The sequence below is a fragment of the Oncorhynchus keta genome, chromosome 4 (genome assembly GCF_023373465.1).
Source record: "Oncorhynchus keta strain PuntledgeMale-10-30-2019 chromosome 4, Oket_V2, whole genome shotgun sequence".
Lineage (NCBI taxonomy): Eukaryota > Metazoa > Chordata > Actinopteri > Salmoniformes > Salmonidae > Oncorhynchus > Oncorhynchus keta.
The window spans coordinates 9,588,750-9,604,617 of NC_068424.1; the positions used below are offsets into that span (position 1 = coordinate 9,588,750).

Below are 15,868 nucleotides of genomic sequence, written 5' to 3' on the forward strand. Positions count from 1 at the left end.
GGCCTCAGTAGAACAGTGTAGCTTGTAGAAGGAAGGTGGCAGGGCCTCAGTAGAATATTGTAGCAAGATGGCCTCAGTAGAACAGTGTAGCTTGTAGAAGGAAGATGGCAGGGCCTCAGTAGAACAGTGTAGCTTGTAGAAGGAAGATGGCAGGGCCTCAGTAGAACAGTGTAGCTTGTAGAAGGAAGGTGGCAGGGCCTCAGTAGAACAGTGTAGCTTGTAGAAGGAAGGTGGCAGGGCCTCAGTAGAACAGTGTAGCTTGTGGAAGGAAGATGGCAGGGCCTCAGTAGAACAGTGTAGCTTGTAGAAGGAAGGTGGCAGGACCTCAGTAGAACAGTGTAGCTTGTGGAAGGAAGATGGCAGGGCCTCAGTAGAACAGTGTAGCTTGTAGAAGGAAGGTGGCAGGGCCTCAGTAGAACAGTGTAGCTTGTAGAAGGAAGGTGGCAGGGCCTCAGTAGAACAGTGTAGCTTGTAGAAGGAAGGTGGCAGGGCCTCAGTAGAATATTGTAGCTTGTAGAAGGAAGATGGCAGGGCCTCAGTAGAACAGTGTAGCTTGTAGAAGGAAGATGGCAGGGCCTCAGTAGAACAGTGTAGCTTGTAGAAGGAAGATGGCAGGGCCTCAGTAGAACAGTGTAGCTTGTAGAAGGAAGGTGGCAGGGCCTCAGTAGAACAGTGTAGCTTGTAGAAGGAAGGTGGCAGGGCCTCAGTAGAACAGTGTAGCTTGTAGAAGGAAGATGGCAGGGCCTCAGTAGAACAGTGTAGCTTGTAGAAGGAAGATGGCAGGGCCTCAGTAGAACAGTGTAGCTTGTAGAAGGAAGATGGCAGGGCCTCAGTAGAACAGTGTAGCTTGTAGAAGGAAGGTGGCAGGGCCTCAGTAGAACAGTGTAGCTTGTAGAAGGAAGATGGCAGGGCCTCAGTAGAACAGTGTAGCTTGTAGAAGGAAGGTGGCAGGGCCTCAGTAGAACAGTGTAGCTTGTAGAAGGAAGGTGGCAGGGCCTCAGTAGAACAGTGTAGCTTGTAGAAGGAAGGTGGCAGGGCCTCAGTAGAACAGTGTAGAAGGAAGATGGCAGGGCCTCAGTAGAACAGTGTAGCTTGTAGAAGGAAGATGGCAGGGCCTCAGTAGAACAGTGTAGCTTGTAGAAGGAAGATGGCAGGGCCTCAGTAGAACAGTGTAGCTTGTAGAACGAAGATGGCAGGGCCTCAGTAGAACAGTGTAGCTTGTAGAAGGATGTGGCAGGGCCTCAGTAGAACAGTGTAGCTTGTAGAAGGATGTGGCAGGGCCTCAGTAGAACAGTGTAGCTTGTAGAAGGAAGATGGCAGGGCCTCAGTAGAACAGTGTAGCTTGTAGAAGGAAGGTGGCAGGGCCTCAGTAGAACAGTGTAGCTTGTGGAAGGAAGATGGCAGGGCCTCAGTAGAACAGTGTAGCTTGAAGAAGGAAGGTGGCAGGGCCTCAGTAGAACAGTGTAGCTTGTAGAAGGAAGATGGCAGGGACACAGTAGAACAGTGTAGCTTGTAGAAGGAAGATGGCAGGGCCTCAGTAGAACAGTGTAGCTTGTAGAAGGAAGATGGCAGGGCCTCAGTAGAACAGTGTAGCTTGTAGAAGGAAGGTAGCAGGGCCTCAGTAGAACAGTGTAGCTTGTAGAAGGAAGGTAGCAGGGCCTCAGTAGAACAGTGTAGCTTGTAGAAGGAAGGTGGCAGGGCCTCAGTAGAACAGTGTAGCTTGTGGAAGGAAGATGGCAGGGCCTCAGTAGAACAGTGTAGCTTGTAGAAGGAAGATGGCAGGGCCTCAGTAGAACAGTGTAGCTTGTAGAAGGAAGATGGCAGGGCCTCAGTAGAACAGTGTAGCTTGTAGAACGAAGATGGCAGGGCCTCAGTAGAACAGTGTAGCTTGTAGAAGGAAGGTGGCAGGGCCTCAGTAGAACAGTGTAGCTTGTAGAAGGAAGGTGGCAGGGCCTCAGTAGAACAGTGTAGCTTGTAGAAGGAAGATGGCAGGGCCTCAGTAGAACAGTGTAGCTTGTAGAAGGAAGATGGCAGGGCCTCAGTAGAACAGTGTAGCTTGTAGAAGGAAGATGGCAGGGCCTCAGTAGAACAGTGTAGCTTGTAGAAGGAAGGTGGCAGGGCCTCAGTAGAACAGTGTAGCTTGAAGAAGGAAGGAACAGTGGCTTGTGGAAGGGCCTCAGTAGAACAGTGTAGCTTGTAGAAGGAAGATGGCAGGGCCTCAGTAGAACAGTGTAGCTTGTAGAAGGAAGATGGCAGGGCCTCAGTAGAACAGTGTAGCTTGTAGAAGGAAGGTGGCAGGGCCTCAGTAGAACAGTGTAGCTTGTAGAAGGAAGGTGGCAGGGCCTCAGTAGAACAGTGTAGCTTGTAGAAGGAAGGTGGCAGGGCCTCAGTAGAACAGTGTAGAAGGAAGATGGCAGGGCCTCAGTAGAACAGTGTAGCTTGTAGAAGGAAGGTGGCAGGGCCTCAGTAGAACAGTGTAGCTTGTAGAAGGAAGGTGGCAGGGCCTCAGTAGAACAGTGTAGCTTGTAGAAGGAAGATGGCAGGGCCTCAGTAGAACAGTGTAGCTTGTAGAAGGAAGATGGCAGGGCCTCAGTAGAACAGTGTAGCTTGTAGAAGGAAGATGGCAGGGCCTCAGTAGAACAGTGTAGCTTGTAGAAGGAAGGTGGCAGGGCCTCAGTAGAACAGTGTAGCTTGTAGAAGGAAGGTGGCAGGGCCTCAGTAGAACAGTGTAGCTTGTAGAAGGAAGATGGCAGGGCCTCAGTAGAACAGTGTAGCTTGTAGAAGGAAGGTGGCAGGGCCTCAGTAGAACAGTGTAGCTTGTAGAAGGAAGATGGCAGGGCCTCAGTAGAACAGTGTAGCTTGTAGAAGGAAGATGGCAGGGCCTCAGTAGAACAGTGTAGCTTGTAGAAGGAAGATGGCAGGGCCTCAGTAGAACAGTGTAGCTTGTAGAAGGAAGGTAGCAGGGCCTCAGTAGAACAGTGTAGCTTGTAGAAGGAAGGTAGCAGGGCCTCAGTAGAACAGTGTAGCTTGTAGAAGGAAGGTGGCAGGGCCTCAGTAGAACAGTGTAGCTTGTGGAAGGAAGATGGCAGGGCCTCAGTAGAACAGTGTAGCTTGTAGAAGGAAGATGGCAGGGCCTCAGTAGAACAGTGTAGCTTGTAGAAGGAAGATGGCAGGGCCTCAGTAGAACAGTGTAGCTTGTAGAACGAAGATGGCAGGGCCTCAGTAGAACAGTGTAGCTTGTAGAAGGATGTGGCAGGGCCTCAGTAGAACAGTGTAGCTTGTAGAAGGATGTGGCAGGGCCTCAGTAGAACAGTGTAGCTTGTAGAAGGAAGATGGCAGGGCCTCAGTAGAACAGTGTAGCTTGTAGAAGGAAGGTGGCAGGGCCTCAGTAGAACAGTGTAGCTTGTGGAAGGAAGATGGCAGGGCCTCAGTAGAACAGTGTAGCTTGAAGAAGGAAGGTGGCAGGGCCTCAGTAGAACAGTGTAGCTTGTAGAAGGAAGATGGCAGGGACACAGTAGAACAGTGTAGCTTGTAGAAGGAAGATGGCAGGGCCTCAGTAGAACAGTGTAGCTTGTAGAAGGAAGATGGCAGGGCCTCAGTAGAACAGTGTAGCTTGTAGAAGGAAGGTAGCAGGGCCTCAGTAGAACAGTGTAGCTTGTAGAAGGAAGGTAGCAGGGCCTCAGTAGAACAGTGTAGCTTGTAGAAGGAAGGTGGCAGGGCCTCAGTAGAACAGTGTAGCTTGTGGAAGGAAGATGGCCTCAGTAGAACAGTGTAGCTTGTAGAAGGAAGATGGCAGGGCCTCAGTAGAACAGTGTAGCTTGTAGAAGGAAGATGGCAGGGCCTCAGTAGAACAGTGTAGCTTGTAGAAGGAAGATGGCAGGGCCTCAGTAGAACAGTGTAGCTTGTAGAAGGAAGGTGGCAGGGCCTCAGTAGAACAGTGTAGCTTGTAGAAGGAAGGTGGCAGGGCCTCAGTAGAATATTGTAGCTTGTAGAAGGAAGATGGCAGGGCCTCAGTAGAACAGTGTAGCTTGTAGAAGGAAGATGGCAGGGCCTCGGTAGAACAGTGTAGCTTGTAGAAGGAAGGTGGCAGGGCCTCAGTAGACCAGTGTAGCTTGTAGAAGGATGTGGCAGGGCCTCAGTAGAACAGTGTAGCTTGTAGAAGGAAGGTGGCAGGGCCTCAGTAGAACAGTGTAGAAGGAAGATGGCAGGGCCTCAGTAGACCAGTGTAGCTTGTAGAAGGAAGGTGGCAGGGCCTCAGTAGAACAGTGTAGAAGGAAGATGGCAGGGCCTCAGTAGAACAGTGTAGCTTGTAGAAGGAAGGTGGCAGGGCCTCAGTAGAACAGTGTAGCTTGTAGAAGGAAGGTGGCAGGGCCTCAGTAGACCAGTGTAGCTTGTAGAAGGAAGGTGGCAGGGCCTCAGTAGAACAGTGTAGAAGGAAGATGGCAGGGCCTCAGTAGAACAGTGTAGCTTGTAGAAGGAAGATGGCAGGGCCTCAGTAGAACAGTGTAGCTTGTAGAAGGAAGATGGCAGGGCCTCAGTAGAACAGTGTAGCTTGTAGAAGGAAGGTGGCAGGGCCTCAGTAGAACAGTGTAGCTTGTAGAAGGAAGGTGGCAGGGCCTCAGTAGAATATTGTAGCTTGTAGAAGGAAGATGGCAGGGCCTCAGTAGAACAGTGTAGCTTGTAGAAGGAAGATGGCAGGGCCTCAGTAGAACAGTGTAGCTTGTAGAAGGAAGATGGCAGGGCCTCAGTAGAACAGTGTAGCTTGTAGAAGGAAGGTGGCAGGGCCTCAGTAGAACAGTGTAGCTTGTAGAAGGAAGGTGGCAGGGCCTCAGTAGAACAGTGTAGCTTGTGGAAGGAAGATGGCAGGGCCTCAGTAGAACAGTGTAGCTTGTAGAAGGAAGGTGGCAGGACCTCAGTAGAACAGTGTAGCTTGTGGAAGGAAGATGGCAGGGCCTCAGTAGAACAGTGTAGCTTGTAGAAGGAAGGTGGCAGGGCCTCAGTAGAACAGTGTAGCTTGTAGAAGGAAGGTGGCAGGGCCTCAGTAGAACAGTGTAGCTTGTAGAAGGAAGGTGGCAGGGCCTCAGTAGAATATTGTAGCTTGTAGAAGGAAGATGGCAGGGCCTCAGTAGAACAGTGTAGCTTGTAGAAGGAAGATGGCAGGGCCTCAGTAGAACAGTGTAGCTTGTAGAAGGAAGATGGCAGGGCCTCAGTAGAACAGTGTAGCTTGTAGAAGGAAGGTGGCAGGGCCTCAGTAGAACAGTGTAGCTTGTAGAAGGAAGGTGGCAGGGCCTCAGTAGAACAGTGTAGCTTGTAGAAGGAAGATGGCAGGGCCTCAGTAGAACAGTGTAGCTTGTAGAAGGAAGGTGGCAGGGCCTCAGTAGAACAGTGTAGCTTGTGGAAGGAAGATGGCAGGGCCTCAGTAGAACAGTGTAGCTTGTAGAAGGAAGGTGGCAGGGCCTCAGTAGAACAGTGTAGCTTGTAGAAGGAAGATGGCAGGGCCTCAGTAGAACAGTGTAGCTTGTAGAAGGAAGGTAGCAGGGCCTCAGTAGAACAGTGTAGCTTGTAGAAGGAAGGTAGCAGGGCCTCAGTAGAACAGTGTAGCTTGTAGAAGGAAGGTGGCAGGGCCTCAGTAGAACAGTGTAGCTTGTGGAAGGAAGATGGCAGGGCCTCAGTAGAACAGTGTAGCTTGTAGAAGGAAGATGGCAGGGCCTCAGTAGAACAGTGTAGCTTGTAGAAGGAAGATGGCAGGGCCTCAGTAGAACAGTGTAGCTTGTAGAACTAAGATGGCAGGGCCTCAGTAGAACAGTGTAGCTTGTAGAAGGATGTGGCAGGGCCTCAGTAGAACAGTGTAGCTTGTAGAAGGATGTGGCAGGGCCTCAGTAGAACAGTGTAGCTTGTAGAAGGAAGATGGCAGGGCCTCAGTAGAACAGTGTAGCTTGTAGAAGGAAGGTGGCAGGGCCTCAGTAGAACAGTGTAGCTTGTGGAAGGAAGATGGCAGGGCCTCAGTAGAACAGTGTAGCTTGAAGAAGGAAGGTGGCAAGGCCTCAGTAGAACAGTGTAGCTTGTAGAAGGAAGATGGCAGGGACACAGTAGAACAGTGTAGCTTGTAGAAGGAAGATGGCAGGGCCTCAGTAGAACAGTGTAGCTTGTAGAAGGAAGATGGCAGGGCCTCAGTAGAACAGTGTAGCTTGTAGAAGGAAGGTAGCAGGGCCTCAGTAGAACAGTGTAGCTTGTAGAAGGAAGGTAGCAGGGCCTCAGTAGAACAGTGTAGCTTGTAGAAGGAAGGTGGCAGGGCCTCAGTAGAACAGTGTAGCTTGTGGAAGGAAGATGGCAGGGCCTCAGTAGAACAGTGTAGCTTGTAGAAGGAAGATGGCAGGGCCTCAGTAGAACAGTGTAGCTTGTAGAAGGAAGATGGCAGGGCCTCAGTAGAACAGTGTAGCTTGTAGAACGAAGATGGCAGGGCCTCAGTAGAACAGTGTAGCTTGTAGAAGGATGTGGCAGGGCCTCAGTAGAACAGTGTAGCTTGTAGAAGGATGTGGCAGGGCCTCAGTAGAACAGTGTAGCTTGTAGAAGGAAGATGGCAGGGCCTCAGTAGAACAGTGTAGCTTGTAGAAGGAAGATGGCAGGGCCTCGGTAGAACAGTGTAGCTTGTAGAAGGAAGGTGGCAGGGCCTCAGTAGACCAGTGTAGCTTGTAGAAGGATGTGGCAGGGCCTCAGTAGAACAGTGTAGCTTGTAGAAGGAAGGTGGCAGGGCCTCAGTAGAACAGTGTAGAAGGAAGATGGCAGGGCCTCAGTAGACCAGTGTAGCTTGTAGAAGGAAGATGGCAGGGCCTCAGTAGACCAGTGTAGCTTGTAGAAGGATGTGGCAGGGCCTCAGTAGAACAGTGTAGCTTGTAGAAGGAAGGTGGCAGGGCCTCAGTAGAACAGTGTAGCTTGTAGAAGGAAGATGGCAGGGCCTCAGTAGAACAGTGTAGCTTGTAGAAGGAAGATGGCAGGGCCTCAGTAGAACAGTGTAGCTGGTAGAAGGAAGATGGCAGGGCCTCAGCAGAATAGTGTAGCTTGTAGAAGGAAGGTGGCAGGGCCTCAGTAGAACAGTGTAGCTTGTAGAAGGAAGATGGCAGGGCCTCAGTAGAATAGCAGAGTGTAGCTTGTAGAAGGAAGATGGCAGGGCCTCAGTAGAACAGCAGAGTGTATCTTGTAGAAGGATGTGGCAGGGCCTCAGTCGAACAGCAGAGTGTATCTTGTAGAAGGAAGATGGCAGGGCCTCAGTCGAACAGCAGAGTGTATCTTGTAGAAGGAAGATGGCAGGGCCTCAGTAGAACAGTGTATCTTGTAGAAGGAAGATGGCTGGGCCTCAGTAGAACAGTGTAGCTGGTAGAAGGAAGATGGCAGGGCCTCAGCAGAATAGTGTAGCTTGTAGAAGGAAGGTGGCAGGGCCTCAGTAGAACAGTGTAGCTTGTAGAAGGAAGATGGCAGGGCCTCAGTAGAACAGCAGAGTGTAGCTTGTAGAAGGAAGATGGCAGGGCCTCAGTAGAACAGCAGAGTGTATCTTGTAGAAGGATGTGGCAGGGCCTCAGTAGAACAGTGTAGCTTGTAGAAGGAAGATGGCAGGGCCTCAGTAGAACAGCAGAGTGTAGCTTGTAGAAGGAAGATGGCTGGGCCTCAGTCGAACAGCAGAGTGTAGCTCCTAGAAGGAAGGTAGAAGGGCCTCAGCAGAACAGTGTAGCTCGTAGAAGGAAGGTACAAGGGCCTCAGCAGAACAGTGTAGCTTGTAGAAGAAAGGTAGCGGGCGTCAGTAGAACAGCAGAGTTATGCAGAGGGGGCCAGGGATAGGGCCTCAGTAGAACAGCAGAGTTAGACAGAGGGGGCCAGGGATAGGGCCTCAGTAGAACAGCAGAGTTACACAGAGGGGGCCAGGATTAGGGCCTCAGTAGAACAGCAGAGTTATGCAGAGGGGGCCAGGGCTAGGGCCTCAGTAGAACAGCAGAGTTATACAGAGGGGGCCAGGGATAGGGCCTCAGTAGAACAGCAGAGTTATACAGAGGGGGCCAGGGATAGGGCCTCAGTAGAACAGCAGAGTTATACAGAGGGGGCCAGGAGGGGCCTCAGTAGAACAGCAGAGCTATGCAGAGGGCCAGGGATAGGGCCTCAGTAGAACAGCAGAGTTATACAGAGGGGGCCAGGGATAGGTCCTCAGTAGAACAGCAGAGTTATGCAGAGGGGCCAGGGATAGGGCCTCAGTAGAACAGCAGAGTTATACAGAGGGGGCCAGGGATAGGGCCTCAGTAGAACAGCAGAGTTATACAGAGGGGGCCAGATAGGTTCTCAGTAGAACAGCAGAGTTATACAGAGGGGGCCAGGGCTGGGCCTCAGTAGAACAGCAGAGCTATGCAGAGGGCCAGGGATAGGGCCTCAGTAGAACAGCAGAGCTATGCAGAGGGGGCCAGGGATAGGGCCTCAGTAGAACAGCAGAGTTATACAGAGGGGCCAGGGATAGGGCCTCAGTAGAACAGTGTAGCTTGTAGAAGGAAGATGGCAGGGCCTCAGTAGAACAGTGTAGCTTGTAGAAGGAATGATGGCAGGGCCTCGGTAGAACAGTGTAGCTTGCAGAAGGAAGGTGGCAGGGCCTCAGTAGACCAGTGTAGCTTGTAGAAGGATGTGGCAGGGCCTCAGTAGAACAGTGTAGCTTGTAGAAGGAAGGTGGCAGGGCCTCAGTAGAACAGTGTAGCTTGTAGAAGGAAGGTGGCAGGGCCTCAGTAGAACAGTGTAGCTTGTAGAAGGAAGATGGCAGGGCCTCAGTAGACCAGTGTAGCTTGTAGAAGGATGTGGCAGGGCCTCAGTAGAACAGTGTAGCTTGTAGAAGGAAGGTGGCAGGGCCTCAGTAGAACAGTGTAGCTTGTAGAAGGAAGGTGGCAGGGCCTCAGTAGAACAGTGTAGCTTGTAGAAGGAAGATGGCAGGGCCTCAGTAGAACAGTGTAGCTGGTAGAAGGAAGATGGCAGGGCCTCAGCAGAATAGTGTAGCTTGTAGAAGGAAGGTGGCAGGGCCTCAGTAGAACAGTGTAGCTTGTAGAAGGAAGATGGCAGGGCCTCAGTAGAACAGCAGAGTGTAGCTTGTAGAAGGAAGATGGCAGGGCCTCAGTAGAACAGCAGAGTGTATCTTGTAGAAGGATGTGGCAGGGCCTCAGTAGAACAGTGTAGCTTGTAGAAGGAAGATGGCAGGGCCTCAGTAGAACAGCAGAGTGTAGCTTGTAGAAGGAAGATGGCTGGGCCTCAGTAGAACAGCAGAGTGTAGCTCCTAGAAGGAAGGTAGAAGGGCCTCAGTAGAACAGTGTAGCTCAGAAGGAAGGTACAAGGGCCTCAGCAGAACAGTGTAGCTTGTAGAAGAAAGGTAGCGGGCGTCAGTAGAACAGCAGAGTTATGCAGAGGGGGCCAGGGATAGGGCCTCAGTAGAACAGCAGAGTTAGACAGAGGGGGCCAGGGATAGGGCCTCAGTAGAACAGCAGAGTTACACAGAGGGGGCCAGGGTTAGGGCCTCAGTAGAACAGCAGAGTTATGCAGAGGGGGCCAGGGCTAGGGCCTCAGTAGAACAGCAGAGTTATACAGAGGGGGCCAGGGATAGGGCCTCAGTAGAACAGCAGAGTTATACAGAGGGGGCCAGGGATAGGGCCTCAGTAGAACAGCAGAGTTATACAGAGGGGGCCAGGGAGGGGCCTCAGTAGAACAGCAGAGTTATACAGAGGGGGCCAGGGATAGGGCCTCAGTAGAACAGCATAGTTATACAGAGGGGGCCAGGGATAGGTTCTCAGTAGAACAGCAGAGTTATACAGAGGGGGCCAGGGCTAGGGCCTCAGTAGAACAGCAGAGCTATACAGAGGGGGCCAGGGATAGGGCCTCAGTAGAACAGCAGAGCTATGCAGAGGGGGCCAGGGATAGGGCCTCAGTAGAACAGGAGTTATACAGAGGGGGCCAGGGATAGGGCCTCAGTAGAACAGTGTAGCTTGTAGAAGGAAGATGGCAGGGCCTCAGTAGAACAGTGTAGCTTGTAGAAGGAATGATGGCAGGGCCTCGGTAGAACAGTGTAGCTTGTAGAAGGAAGGTGGCAGGGCCTCAGTAGACCAGTGTAGCTTGTAGAAGGATGTGGCAGGGCCTCAGTAGAACAGTGTAGCTTGTAGAAGGAAGGTGGCAGGGCCTCAGTAGAACAGTGTAGCTTGTAGAAGGAAGGTGGCAGGGCCTCAGTAGAACAGTGTAGCTTGTAGAAGGAAGATGGCAGGGCCTCAGTAGACCAGTGTAGCTTGTAGAAGGATGTGGCAGGGCCTCAGTAGAACAGTGTAGCTTGTAGAAGGAAGGTGGCAGGGCCTCAGTAGAACAGTGTAGCTTGTAGAAGGAAGGTGGCAGGGCCTCAGTAGAACAGTGTAGCTTGTAGAAGGAAGATGGCAGGGCCTCAGTAGAACAGTGTAGCTGGTAGAAGGAAGATGGCAGGGCCTCAGCAGAATAGTGTAGCTTGTAGAAGGAAGGTGGCAGGGCCTCAGTAGAACAGTGTAGCTTGTAGAAGGAAGATGGCAGGGCCTCAGTAGAATAGCAGAGTGTAGCTTGTAGAAGGAAGATGGCTGGGCCTCAGTTGAACAGCAGAGTGTATCTTGTAGAAGGAAGATGGCAGGGCCTCAGTAGAACAGCAGAGTGTAGCTTGTAGAAGGAAGATGGCAGGGCCTCAGTAGAACAGCAGAGTGTATCTTGTAGAAGGATGTGGCAGGGCCTCAGTAGAACAGTGTAGCTTGTAGAAGGAAGATGGCAGGGCCTCAGTCGAACAGCAGAGTGTAGCTTGTAGAAGGATGTGGCAGGGCCTCAGTAGAACAGCAGAGTGTAGCTCCTAGAAGGAAGATGGCAGGGCCTCAGCAGAATAGTGTAGCTTGTAGAAGGAAGGTGGCAGGGCCTCAGTAGAACAGTGTAGCTTGTAGAAGGAAGATGGCAGGGCCTCAGTAGAATAGCAGAGTGTAGCTTGTAGAAGGAAGATGGCAGGGCCTCAGTAGAATAGTGTATCTTGTAGAAGGAAGATGGCAGGGCCTCAGTCGAACAGCAGAGTGTAGCTCCTAGAAGGAAGGTAGAAGGGCCTCAGCAGAACAGTGTAGCTCGTAGAAGGAAGGTACAAGGGCCTCAGCAGAACAGTGTAGCTTGTAGAAGAAAGGTAGCGGGCGTCAGTAGAACAGCAGAGTTATGCAGAGGGGGCCAGGGATAGGGCCTCAGTAGAACAGCAGAGTTAGACAGAGGGGGCCAGGGATAGGGCCTCAGTAGAACAGCAGAGTTACACAGAGGGGCCAGGGATAGAGCCTCAGTAGAACAGCAGAGTTATGCAGAGGGGCCAGGGCTAGGGCCTCAGTAGAACAGCAGAGTTATACAGAGGGGGCCAGGGATAGGGCCTCAGTAGAACAGCAGAGTTATACAGAGGGGCCAGGGATAGGGCCTCAGTAGAACAGCAGAGTTATACAGAGGGGCCAGGGAGGGCCTCAGTAGAACAGCAGAGTTATACAGAGGGGGCCAGGGATAGGGCCTCAGTAGAACAGCAGAGTTATACAGAGGGGCCAGGGATAGGTTCTCAGTAGAACAGCAGAGTTATACAGAGGGGGCCAGGGATAGGGCCTCAGTAGAACAGCAGAGTTATACAGAGGGGGCCAGGGATAGGGCCTCAGTAGAACAGCAGAGTTATACAGAGGGGGCCAGGGATAGGGCCTCAGTAGAACAGCAGAGTTATGCAGAGGGGGCCAGGGATAGGGCCTCAGTAGAACAGCAGAGTTATGCAGAGGGGGCCAGGGATAGGGCCTCAGTAGAACAGCAGAGTTATGCAGAGGGGGCCAGGGTTAGGGCCTCAGTAGAACAGCAGAGTTATACAGAGGGGGCCAGGGATAGGGCCTCAGTAGAACAGCAGAGTTATACAGAGGGGGCCAGGGATAGGGCCTCAGTAGAACAGCAGAGTTATACAGAGGGGGCCAGGGATAGGTTCTCAGTAGAACAGCAGAGTTATACAGAGGGGGCCAGGGATAGGGTCTCAGTAGAACAGCAGAGTTATACAGAGGGGGCCAGGGATAGGGCCTCAGTAGAACAGCAGAGTTATACAGAGGGGGCCAGGGATAGGTTCTCAGTAGAACAGCAGAGTTATACAGAGGGGGCCAGGGATAGGGCCTCAGTAGAACAGCAGAGCTATGCAGAGGGGGCCAGGGATAGGGCCTCAGTAGAACAGCAGAGCTATGCAGAGGGGGCCAGGGATAGGGCCTCAGTAGAACAGCAGAGCTATGCAGAGGGGGCCAGGGATAGGGCCTCAGTAGAACAGCAGAGTTATACAGAGGGGGCCAGGGATAGGTCCTCAGTAGAACAGCAGAGTTATGCAGAGGGGGCCAGGGATAGGGCCTCAGTAGAACAGCAGAGTTATACAGAGGCGGCCAGGGATAGGGCCTCAGTAGAACAGCAGAGTTATACAGAGGGGGCCAGGGATAGGTTCTCAGTAGAACAGCAGAGTTATACAGAGGGGGCCAGGGCTGGGCCTCAGTAGAACAGCAGAGCTATGCAGAGGGGGCCAGGGATAGGGCCTCAGTAGAACAGCAGAGCTATGCAGAGGGGCCAGGGATAGGGCCTCAGTAGAACAGCAGAGCTATGCAGAGGGGGCCAGGGATAGGGCCTCAGTAGAACAGCAGAGCTATGCAGAGGGGGCCAGGGATAGGGCCTCAGTAGAACAGCAGAGTTATACAGAGGGGGCCAGGGATAGGGCCTCAGTAGAACAGCAGAGTTATGCAGAGGGGGCCAGGGATAGGGCCTCAGTAGAACAGCAGAGTTATACAGAGGGGGCCAGGGATAGGGCCTCAGTAGAACAGCAGAGTTATACAGAGGGGGCCAGGGATAGGTTCTCAGTAGAACAGCAGAGTTATACAGAGGGGGCCAGGGCTGGGCCTCAGTAGAACAGCAGAGTTATGCAGAGGGGGCCAGGGATAGGGCCTCAGTAGAACAGCAGAGTTATACAGAGGTGGCCAGGGATAGGGCCTCAGTAGAACAGCAGAGCTATGCAGAGGGGGCCAGGGATAGGGCCTCAGTAGAACAGCAGAGCTATGCAGAGGGGGCCAGGGATAGGGCCTCAGTAGAACAGCAGAGTTATACAGAGGGGGCCAGGGATAGGGCCTCAGTAGAACAGCAGAGTTATACAGAGGGGGCCAGGGATAGGGCCTCAGTAGAACAGCAGAGTTATACAGAGGGGGCCAGGGATAGGGCCTCAGTAGAACAGCAGAGTTATACAGAGGGGGCCAGGGATAGGGCCTCAGTAGAACAGCAGAGTTATACAGAGGGGGCCAGGGATAGGGCCTCAGTAGAACAGCAGAGTTATACAGAGGGGGCCAGGGATAGGTTCTCAGTAGAACAGCAGAGTTATACAGAGGGGGCCAGGGATAGGTCCTCAGTAGAACAGCAGAGTTATACAGAGGGGGCCAGGGATAGGGCCTCAGTAGAACAGCAGAGTTATACAGAGGGGGCCAGGGATAGGGCCTCAGTAGAACAGCAGAGTTATACAGAGGGGGCCAGGGATAGGGCCTCAGTAGAACAGCAGAGTTATACAGAGGGGGCCAGGGATAGGGCCTCAGTAGAACAGCAGAGTTATACAGAGGGGGCCAGGGATAGGGCCTCAGTAGAACAGCAGATTTATACAGAGGGCCAGGGATAGGGCCTCAGTAGAACAGCAGATTTATACAGAGGGGCCAGGGATAGGGCCTCAGTAGAACAGCAGAGTTACACAGAGGGGCCAGGGAGGGGGCCAGGAGGGGGCCAGGAGGGGGCCAGGAGGGGGCCTCAATAGAACAGCAGAGTTATACAGAGGGGGCCAGGGATAGGTTCTCAGTAGAACAGCAGATTTATACAGAGGGGGCCAGGATAGGGCCTCAGTAGAACAGCAGATTTATACAGAGGGGGCCAGGGGTAGGGCCTCAGTAGAACAGCAGAGATACACAGAGGGGGCCAGGGAGGGGGCCAGGAGGGGGCCAGGGAGAGGGCCAGGGAGGGGGCCAGGGAGGGGGCCTCAGTAGAACAGCAGAGTTATACAGAGGGGGCCAGGGATAGGTCCTCAGTAGAACAGCAGAGTTATACAGAGGGGGCCAGGGATAGGGCCTCAGTAGAACAGCAGATTTATACAGAGGGGGCCAGGGATAGGTCCTCAGTAGAACAGCAGAGTTATACAGAGGGGGCCAGGGATAGGGCCTCGGTAGAACAGCAGAGTTATACAGAGGGGGCCAGGGATAGGGCCTCAGTAGAACAGCAGAGTTATACAGAGGGGGCCAGGGATAGGGCCTCAGTAGAACAGCAGAGTTATACAGAGGGGGCCAGGGATAGGGCCTCAGTAGAACAGCAGAGTTATACAGAGGGGGCCAGGGATAGGGCCTCAGTAGAACAGCAGAGTTATACAGAGGGGGCCAGGGATAGGGCCTCAGTAGAACAGCAGAGTTATACAGAGGGGGCCAGGGATAGGGCCTCAGTAGAACAGCAGATTTATACAGAGGGGGCCAGGGATAGGGCCTCAGTAGAACAGCAGAGTTATACAGAGGGGGCCAGGGATAGGTTCTCAGTAGAACAGCAGATTTATACAGAGGGGGCCAGGGATAGGGCCTCAGTGGAACAGCAGATTTATACAGAGGGGGCCAGGGATAGGGCCTCAGTAGAACAGCAGATTTATACAGAGGGGGCCAGGGATAGGGCCTCAGTAGAACAGCAGAGTTACACAGAGGGGGCCAGGGATGGGGCCAGGGTGGGGGCCAGGGAGGGGCCAGGGAGGGGCCAGGAGGGGGCCTCAGTAGAACAGCAGAGTTACACAGAGGGGGCCAGGGATAGGTTCTCAGTAGAACAGCAGATTTATACAGAGGGGGCCAGGGATAGGGCCTCAGTAGAACAGCAGATTTATACAGAGGGGGCCAGGGGTAGGGCCTCAGTAGAACAGCAGAGATACACAGAGGGGGCCAGGGTGGGGGCCAGGGAGGGGGCCAGGGAGGGGGCCAGGGAGAGGGCCAGGGAGGGGGCCAGGGAGAGGGCCTCAGTAGAACAGCAGAGTTATACAGAGGGGGCCAGGGATAGGTCCTCAGTAGAACAGCAGAGTTATACAGAGGGGGCCAGGGATAGGGCCTCAGTAGAACAGCAGATTTATACAGAGGGGGCCAGGGATAGGTCCTCAGTAGAACAGCAGAGTTATACAGAGGGGGCCAGGGATAGGGCCTCGGTAGAACAGCAGAGTTATACAGAGGGGGCCAGGGATAGGGCCTCAGTAGAACAGCAGAGTTATACAGAGGGGGCCAGGGATAGGGCCTCAGTAGAACAGCAGAGTTATACAGAGGGGGCCAGGGATAGGGCCTCAGTAGAACAGCAGAGTTATACAGAGGGGGCCAGGGAGGGGGCCAGGGAGGGGGCCAGGGATAGGTCATTGTCTAATTCAAACACTTCATTTCCACATAAGTGTGCAGAGTTTCTTTTTTTCTCTCGTTGTGAGGATTTAATAACCTTGAGCAGGCTGTATAACGGTCTCTCTGGGTCTATTCACCGGTGCTGCAGCAGCATGCATCGCACACAAGCAATTAAGACTTCAGCTCCGGTGGAACTTGAAGACATTGAAAAAGCTTTCATTAGAGAGAAAAAAGGAGGAGATTAATTATTTGGTTGAAGGGGGTTTAAAAAAAAGAAGCATTTCCAGAAGCCTCTCAGAGCAGCCCTCTCTCTCTCTCTCTCTCTCCCCCTCCCTCTCTCCCTCCCTCTCTCTCTCTCTCTCTCTCTTAATTAAATGATATTCAAAGGGCTTTGCTGGCATGGGAAACACATGTTTACTTTGTCAAAGCAAGTGAAATAGATAATAAACAAA

At 52.8% G+C, this 15,868-nt stretch overlaps 1 protein-coding gene across 3 annotated transcripts in view; it reads right to left on the reverse strand.

Moving 5' to 3' along the window:
- LOC118372903 (guanine nucleotide exchange factor VAV3-like) overlaps nt 1–15,868 on the reverse strand; it is a 257,830-nt gene that overhangs the window by 34,283 nt on the left and 207,679 nt on the right. Inside the window, exon 24 of one of the 3 annotated variants that reach the window (XM_052499407.1) lies at nt 8,745–9,295. The exons of the other annotated variants lie outside the window; for them this stretch is intronic. Coding sequence (XP_052355367.1) covers nt 9,271–9,295 — 25 coding nt within the window. The 3' untranslated portion in view covers nt 8,745–9,270. Of the gene's footprint in view, nt 1–8,744; nt 9,296–15,868 lie in introns of those variants that run through there. 3 annotated transcript variants of the gene reach the window in all.